The sequence below is a fragment of the Grampus griseus genome, assembly GCF_964374135.1.
Source record: "Grampus griseus genome assembly, chromosome: 14".
NCBI lineage: Eukaryota > Metazoa > Chordata > Mammalia > Artiodactyla > Delphinidae > Grampus > Grampus griseus.
In genome coordinates, this window is record NC_139008.1 from 49,439,326 (window position 1) to 49,448,848 (window position 9,523).

Genomic DNA, 9,523 nt, shown 5'->3' on the forward strand with positions numbered 1-9,523 from the left:
TAGTTTAACTTGATTACCTCTTTAAAGATGCCATTTCCAAATAAGGTCACCTTCAGAGGTACTACAGATTAGGACTTCAACATATCTGTTTGGGGAGACAAAACTCAACCCATAAACCAATCCAGATCAATTACATCAAAGTCTCTGGAGTGAGGCCCAGGCACCACTATATTGTGAGTAGCCTAGGAGATTCTACCATGCAGCTTGGATTGAGAATCACTGTGCTGACGGAAGGTCTGCAATGGCCTCTATTGTCATGGGAACCGCTGGTACTGAGGGTGATAAATGTTGAGCGGGACTTTGTTGACTAAAACACCAAAGCTGAGGGAACAGGAGATAAATAACTAACATTCTAAAGCAGTGGTGGTTCTCAATCTCGAACATACATGGAATAACCTAGGAACTTTAAAACATACTGAAGCCTGGGTACATCCCATAGATTCTGATGTAACTGTCTGCGTGAGATTTGGGCGTGGAGCATTTTCAAAGCTCCCACAGGTCATCCTACTGTGCAATCAAGATGAGAACCACTGTTTACAAAGAAAGATTTGTTATGAAGTGGCCAAACTGGCCCTCAAGACTAGAAACACTGGAATAAGGGCCCCAGGCTCGTGATCCCAGGACTTTGCTCTTTCCACTCAACATCTTACCTTTTTAACAGATTAGTTTACAACATTGAGTTGAAGGATCTTTAAATGTTATCTTTCCATTCTTCATATAAATATGGGCAACTCTTTCTCATCTTAAAAATTGCAATCTTCCCCAACCCTACTTCCCAATCAATTACCCCTTTTTCCCCCTCACTATTACACAAAGCTTCTGGAAACATTATTCTAAACTCACCTTTGTCAAGTTCTCACTTCCCACATGCTTCATAAGCCTCTGAAACATGACCTGCCCTCATCATTTCCCTGTAGCTGAACTCACCAACATCACCAATGGCCTCCTAATTACCAAATGCACCTCCTCAGGTGGCCAACAGATACACTAAAAGATGCTCAACATTGCTAACAGGGAAATGCAATCAAAACCACAATGAGATATCACCTCACACCTGTCAGAATCACCATGCTCAAGGAGAACACAAATAACAGGCAAGGATGTGGAGAAAAGGGAACACTTGTACACAGTGGGAACATAAATGGGTGCAGCTGCTGTGGAAAACAGTATAGTGGTTTCTCAAAAAACTAAAAATGGAACTACCCTATGACCCAGCAATTCCACTTGGGTATATATCCAAAAAAACCAACACTAGTTCAAAAAGATACATGCACCCCCAATGTTCATAGCAGCATTATTTACAAATGCCAAGGTATAAAAGCAACCTAAGTGCCCATTAACAGATGAATGGATAAAAAAGGTGTGGCATACTCACACACACACAATGGAATACTATTAAGCCATAAAAAAGGATGAAATTTTGCCATCTGCAGCAACATGGATGAACTTGGAGGGCATTAGGCTAAGTGAAATAAGTCAGACAGAGAAAGATAAATACTGTATCGTATCACTTATATGTGGAATCTAAAAAGTACAACAAACTAGTAAATAAAACAAAAAGAAGCAGACTCACAGATATAGAGAACAAACTAGTGGTTACCAGTGGGGAGAGGGAAGGGGGGAGAGGCAATGTAGGGTAGGGGAAAAAGAAAAAGGGTTATTATGGGATTATATGAAATCATATAATGTGTGTGAAACTTTTGAAAACTGTAAAGCACTCTAGAATTTAAAGAGTGTTTCATTCAATAAAAAGAAAAAAATAATTTAAAAAATAAAAATAATTTTAAAAAAATACACACATTCTTCTCTCACCTGAACTTTACTACATAGTCTTCAAGACTTTTACCCCTTCTCTCCCTCTCCTGTGCTCCTCCTTTGGCTTCCACAGAGTCACTCTTTTCAATTTCCTTTGGGGGCTCAACTGCCTGTTAATTAAATTTTTGGGTCCACTTTAGACCTAGTTTTGTCTCATTTTGGATTAGGTTGACATACAAAATTATGCTCTTTGTAACCAGAAGTGGATAAATATAGGTCAATCATACAGCTTAACCTTATGCCCTATCCCAATGCCATGTTAACCATACTGTCCCTGGCTTCAGCTGTCGTTTGTATACAGGGTCTGTCATTTGTATACTCAGACCAGTTGCCGAAGTATTGCAATATTTCCTGCCAATTGGTAAATAGTCGGTGCCTCGTGCCCTCCCACTACCCTGACTGTCCTGCTTCCTCTCCTGGTACTCCTGACACCTCCCAATGATCCAATAACTAAAGGGAAAATGCCTGGCCTAACAGGTGACCCCTGAGACCCTGCTTCAAGCCTATAGTCAGAATCTGTTCTGACTGGCTGATGTCCATGTTGTACTGATTGTGGAATATTTTCATATACCCCTATGTATTCATGATTTCCAAATGTCTCTATCCATTAATAAGAAATTATCTTTTCTTAGCCTCAGACCCATATTGTCACCTGACTCTCCCTACTTTGACATCACATAGACACATCAGAGCCAACACACCCAAGATGGGGCATCAAACCTCCCCACAGTGACAGACTTTAACTTTGGTGGCCCCAACAAACTACATCTCCAGGCACCCATGCCCTAGTGTAGACCCCTCTCACACTGACCCTGGGTTTGGCCATTGGACTTTCTTTGGCCAATGGGACGTTATCAAACATGGTGGAAACAGAGCCTTAAGAAGAACTTGTCCTCTTAGAATGCTCACTCCTGGGAGGCATCTGCCAAATTCTAAAGTAGCTCAGGCTAGACTTCTTTGTTATGAGAGCAGGTGGAGGGAGAGGTCAGGGGGAGAAGGCTAGAGGCCCCAGATGTCACCCAGCATCCCCACTCCATTCTGTCCAAATGTCTCACCTACAGAATCCTGAGAAGTAAAATGGTTGTTGTTTTAAGCTTCTGCATTGTTAGACAGGGTTCTCCAGACAAGAAGAACCACCAACAGGATATGCATGTATGTATAAAATATTTATTTATTTGATTACTAATTTATTTATTTATCATAAGAAATTAGCTCATGCAGTTATGGAAACTGACAAGTCCCAAGATTTACAAGGTGAGTCGGCCAGCTGCAGACCCAGGAGGGATGATGGGGTGGTTCCAGTCTGGGTCCAACGGCCTGAAAACCAGGAGTACTGACAGTGTAGTTCCAGTCCAAAGGCCAGGAAACTCAAGACCCAGAAAGATCAATGTTTCCATTTGAGTCCAAAGGCAAGAAAAAGCCGATGTCACAGTTCCCCGGCAGTTAAGCAGAAGGAATTCCCTCTGACTCAGGGAAAGTCAGCCTTTTTGTTCTATTCAGGTTTTCAGCTGATGGGATGAGGCCCACACACATCAGGGAGGGCAATTTGCTTTACTAGGTCTGCTAATAAAAACAAAACATCCTCACAGAAACACTCAGAATAACATTTGACCAAATACCTAGGCACCCCATGACCCAGTTGAGCTGGCACATAAAATTAACCATCACGACTTCTAAGCTTTTGGCTGGTTTGTTGTACACCAACAGGTGACAAAAAAATATGTGCTCCTTATACGATAGGGTACAGGACTGACCTATACAATACTGAATCAAGTCTACTCCTTGTATACTATGACCCACTTCAAGAAATGACATTATCATTCAATAGGACCTGAATCCAAAATTTAGGATTACCCTAGAATAAGAGTTTTCCTCCTTTACACTTGATCATTAATACATTATAATTCCACCTCCTCGTTAATTTCATAAGGCTCTTTAACCTCACTGCCACTGCCCTTGATAGGACAAAAATGGCAAATACCTGGGATTGTGCTGTCACTCCCCCCTTCAATGACCACGGCCAATCCATCAGGCCTCGGTTTTCAGTTCACCAGGAAAGTGGCCACATAATTCTCCTCAACTCCTCACTGAAGGCATTTATGACAAATGGGTCACACGGTGTGCAGCCTGATTGCTATCCCTGTTCTAGACCCTACTGTATTAAAGCAAAGCCATTTGCTGGTTACACCAACCTCCCCTCCCATTATCCAAATCAGTTTATCTACCACCTTCTAGAAGGATTACCAAATTAATCTTTCTAACATGCATTTGAAATTGTCTGGGCTGCCAACCTGCGCTCACCCAAGACTCTGAGGTTTTCGGATGTGTTAGATTATTTGCAAAGATGGCTCCAATTCTCTGCCCTTCCCAAATCCATATCCCTTGTGATGTGACTTTTCAGCTCCTCCCATCAAGAAGATAAAGTCTGTTTCCCCATCCTTGAATCCTAGGGGCTTGGTGACTTGCTTTGAACAGGAGAGGTAACATGGTGGAGACTCTGAGCCTCAGCTTCATGAGGCTGTGAGCATGTGCCCTCTCTTGGAGCCCTGCCACTGGCATAAGAACAAACCTGAGCTCACCTGCTGTGGAGGAAATGACATGGAGTGGGGCCACATCCCTCAATCTAAGCTCCCCCCCCAGATATGTTAAAGGGCACAGCCAAGCTCAACAAAGCCACCTGACTACCCACAGCTGAGCACAGGTAGATTATCATTATACACCAAGCCATAGCCACTCAGGTGACCCAAAGCTGAGGTCTTGTGGTTGGTTGGTACATAGAATCTCACGGCCATAGGTAATTGATACAAGGTTTATATGAAGGACCTGTGAGCAGGTCCATCACAGCTCTATTTACATGAGAAACAAAACAAATACTACAGGAGCACTCATCCAACTGAGTCAAGGAACCAAATAAACCAAATATAAGAATCAGCAAATCTATAGGTAGCTATTGTAGGAAGCGCTTTATTAAGAACACAAGGGGGCACCTGCCAACCCAACGATGCTGATGCTAGCACTTTCATTACAGGTGGGAGACAAAGCCTGCATCAGCACCGGAGTATACTCAGAATCTTCAAAGGCCGTTTGGCAGCATCAGAGGCCTCGGCAGCTGACATCCCTGAAGGGAACTGAAGCAGGGAATATGGCAGACACCACATGGTCACTAAGAGGACTGTGATTGTGAGAACATTGGAGACGCCTCTGAGAAACTGTCAGAAATAAAACAAGGCACCCTGAAAGGTCCTGCCGAAGAAAGAATGCTTCGTGATAATCTTTTTGACTCTATCTTACTCCACTACCTGGTGTGGATTGGGAAAAATGACTTATAAAAGTCTGAAATTGTTCAGTAATTCTCCTTTGCTCTCCAAAAAACAAAGAACAAAAAAAAAAACTGGTTAACACTGAAAGACAGGTTTATTCATCTCTCACCCCACATGGATGTAAAACAACCTTCTCACACACACAATGTTCACCTGTGTCTTTTCCATCTCTCCTTACTCTCCCACACCTCTTAGATCATGTGGTTTCTCATTCCCTGCCACAGCGACTAGAGAAGTGAATTCCTCTGTTTCTAAAAGAGCATCTCACAAGCCCCCCAGTTGACCTCCTTCTAGGACATAGGATTTTATGCAGAGAGTAGAAGCTATAGTTCTTTTCTTCAAGCTACAGTATAAACAAGGGTATGGTGGTCCCTTCCCTTCATCGGCAGCAATAAACTTGCATTGTAGAATGCAAAAAAATGGCCATAAATTCATTGCAGGTCCTACCCTTAAAAGAGAAGTCTATTTCTCCACCCCTTGAATCTGGGCTTGGTCATGTGACTTGTTTTGGCCAATGGGACCTAAGCAAATATAATGCAAAGAGAGGCTTGAAAACAGCTTGCATATTGAGGCCTGCTCTTTCTCTGCTGTTCTTGGAACTCAGAGATAGCAGTTTGAATGAGCTCAAGCTAGCTTCCTGGAGAGGCCAAATGAGAGAAAAACATAGCACCTGAGCCTTCAGCCCACCAACCTCCAGATATGTGAGTGAGGTCATCCTGCCCAACCAGCAGCCAGGGCCAGCTGCTGCATGAGTGGGAACTTAGGCAAGACAGGCTGAAGAATGGCCCAGTCTAGCCCAGCCCAAATTGCCAACCCACAAAATTGTGAGCAAATAAATGTTGGTGTAAGCTGCTAAGTTTTGGAACAGCTTATTTACGCAGCAAAGGCTAATGGGCACATCACTAAAAATAAGGTATAGGATGTCAGAGGTGAATGTGCAGTGGGGAACCATAACACCTCCTCGTATGAGATGAGCCTCCCAAACCACAGCAAATTGTAAAGGGGATAGGATGGAAGAATTTATTTCCGTCTCTATCATCAGAATCTGATGTTAAAAGCCCATGGAGAAAGTAAAGCAAAACAAACAACAAAAAAATACAAAGTAAAATCAAAACAACAGCTCCTCTCAAATCTTAGAAAATGAACCAGGTATATTTTTCTGAAAAGAGTAGTTCTGTTTATGTAAACTAGGTAGCTGGCCATGTGTTTTTCTTCTCTTTGGTTTAAAAAAAATCAGATCCAAGTTTAAGTCCTACCTCAAACAAATGACTGGGACTTCTCAGAATTCAACATACTGTTCATTTACTTATTTGGGAGGGCGGCATATTTTCCACAGTGTATTTTTCCACAGAGTATACAAACTGTTACTTCTATTCCACTTCATTTTCACCTTTTTTCTAATATATTTGTCTTAAAACATTCCAAATGCCTTTTGAGCAAAGACTTGACACACGTAACATTTACTTATTGATTTGTTCTATTTACTTATTTACTTATTGATTTGTTCTATTTTGACTCAAAGGCACACCTTAAATTGAGGGGACCACAATGTCCATTCTTCCTTGTTTTCTGCTTCTACCTTTTCCCCCGTGGCCATGGATAGAGTCACAGGAAGGGAGGAGGAAGTGGGAAATAGAGGTGGTAAAACATTTTGCAATTTTCCAAGCGCTAGATATAATCTAGGAGATGTGCATTTTCTATTGAAATAATTTTCTCCATAACAATACACACTCTTATTAGAACTGTATTTTTACTGACAGAGCCCAGAGTTGCTTCACTCAGCCTCCTGCACATAGAAGGAAAAACAAACCAAAAAAACAAAAAACAAAAGAAAAAGCACAAAATACACTCATCACTGTGATATAAATATGCTTTGATTTGCTCAGTCTCTTATTTATTTTTCTTTTGAGATCCACAGCCTTCCTGGACACTTCCAAACGATTCTGGGACTAACTGCATTTGCATGAAGTTCTTTGAATTTTGATCTATGTCTTTAATCAGGCACATTGCTTTGAATACATTAGTTTGAATGGTAGAGTCAAATGGCTACTGTTTTTTCTGTAATGTGAGTAAATAAATTAATAGGATTTAGGGATTAGCTTGAATGTCTTCTTCTATGTGACCTAGACAATAGAGTGTCTTATTATAACTGCATTCCCGACAATAAAACATGTAGTGTTTCCCAGTGAGTCAAAACAATAGCTATATAAATACAAAACGTATTACTCATGTCTGCTGTGTACTTAGTTGTCCATTATTAATATTAATCATCTCTGCTTTCTTCCAGGGAGCTTAAAGTCCCATATATTTTACAACCAAAACTGTCAAGAGCCTCAGCGCCATTTTGTGGCAGCGAGACCCGCAAATAAATGGGAGAGCCGGGGCTGTTGCGGGAGGAGGAACGCGGGCGCCGGCGGCAGCGGGGTCGGGCGGCCTGGGCAGCGAGCGGGTAGTGCGGGGTCAGCCTACGTGACTGGGAGGCACCGGCGCGGCCTCCGTCAGGAGAGGATTCAAGATGACCAACGAGGAACCTCTTCCTAAAAAGGTTCGACTGAGTGAAACAGACTTCAAAGTTATGGCACGAGATGAATTCATTCTCAGGTGGAAACAATACGAAGCGTATGTACAAGCTTTGGAGGGCAAGTACACAGATCTTAACTCTAATGATGTAACTGGCTTAAGGGAATCTGAAGAAAAACTAAAGCAACAACAGCAAGAGTCTGCACGCAGGGAAAACATTCTTGTAATGCGACTAGCAACCAAGGAGCAAGAGATGCAAGAGTGTACTTCTCAAATCCAGTACCTCAAGCAAGTCCAGCAGCCTAGCATTGCCCAGCTGAGATCAGCAATGGTAGACACAGCGATCAACCTGTTTTTCCTAGAAATGAAAGGTGAACTGGAACAGACTAAAGACAAACTGGAACAAGCCCAAAATGAACTGAGTGCCTGGAAGTTTACGCCTGATAGGTAAACAAGTCATACTCCCCAGTCAAGACTTCCCTGACAGTCCCACTACGAGAAAGCTGTGGTGGGACAGCCAAGGACTCGTTTCCACACCAAGACTCAGACTTTTTGAGCCAAAAGGCCACATTCTTATACTATCCAGCTTGTAATGGTTAATGTAAAACTTACCAGATGAACCTTGTGTTTCAGCTTTTCTCTCTTCCCCCTCCCCTTGCTTCAGAGGCCTGATGGCGTCGGACTATTCCGAAGAAGTGGCCACCTCCGAAAAGTTCCCCTTCTGGGACATGTAGACGCTTGAGAAGTGTTTCTGTTTGAAGAAAATAGAGGGAGAAACAGAAGTCTTAAGTCTGTGGCACACTGTGTCTTCAGACAGTTTGGAGGAATGAAAACCTAGAGATTTAAAATCATGAACTGAACATGTAAAATTCCAGTAAATGTAAAGATGGAATATGCATCGCTCTTAACCTTGAGCATAGTGACTTAGAGACACTGTAGATCAGTTTTGCCAATAAGACTGTGGACTTCGTGATTGTTGTTGAACTTCTGGGTCAAACTCAAATGAGGTGAATTTTGCCTTTAAAGGGTTTATTTTCTAAGAACCAACTTAATAGTCATGAGAGAATCAAATAATAGATGTCAGTACAAGTAGTTCATATATTTAACCATTTAGTTTGGGGCTCCACATTACTTGATTGAGCCTTAAATCAATGTGGTTTTACTCAATGGTTTGTTCTTTGAATGGTTGCTAATACTGTAGATAATCTTATTGAGGACTGTACAAATAATGAAGGTGTGGTATCAAACTTCAGGTCTAAACTGTTTGAAGCATTATAAACATTCATTTCACAACTAGATTGTATAAGGATATTAGCTGTGATGAGACTCACTGCATTATTTTTTTCAGTAGTGAAATTTATTAAATCCCCATTCCATTCAACAGGCACATGTTGAAAGAGCATTGTCATTGGTGTTAATGGGGGAATGTGTTCCTTCATTGTATTTGGGCCTTTTGTATTGCACTCTTGATATTAAATTAAATGTGCCTTGAAAAAAAAACACTGTCAAGAATTATAACACTACTCTATGTGATCTCTATAAAAGGAGATATAAATGCCAACCAAAAGGGCCATTGGTTGCTTCATTTATATGCAAAGTGCTCCTGTCCATAAATTACATTAATAGTTTATATTCTCCATACCGTGTCACAGAAGGAGCTCAAAGCATGTTTGATCCTTTCATTCTTGTGACCTCTGCTTTAGGAGGAAGCAACCCTGGCAGGTCCGGGGATGCCCTTTGCCTCATACACTCCCAAACAAAGAGAACAGGCCACCCTCTGCCTTTTTCCTAGATAGTCCCAGATTCGGGGTCCTGATGCACGAGGGAGTGACAGGGACCCTGTGTGACTCAGGTGACACATCTAGGTC

At 41.9% G+C, this 9,523-nt stretch overlaps 1 protein-coding gene across 1 annotated transcript; it reads left to right on the forward strand.

Annotated features, from left to right (window-relative positions):
• Positions 1 to 7,582: 7,582 nt before the first annotated feature.
• On the forward strand, positions 7,583 to 8,106 carry LOC309832837 (pre-mRNA-splicing regulator WTAP-like; the record flags this gene model as incomplete). The annotated part of the gene is made up of 1 exon (XM_082670831.1): positions 7,583 to 8,106. The coding sequence occupies exon 1, from the start codon at positions 7,651 to 7,653 to the stop codon at positions 8,104 to 8,106; it is 456 nt and encodes a 151-aa protein (XP_082526957.1). The 5' UTR covers positions 7,583 to 7,650.
• Positions 8,107 to 9,523: the final 1,417 nt, after the last annotated feature.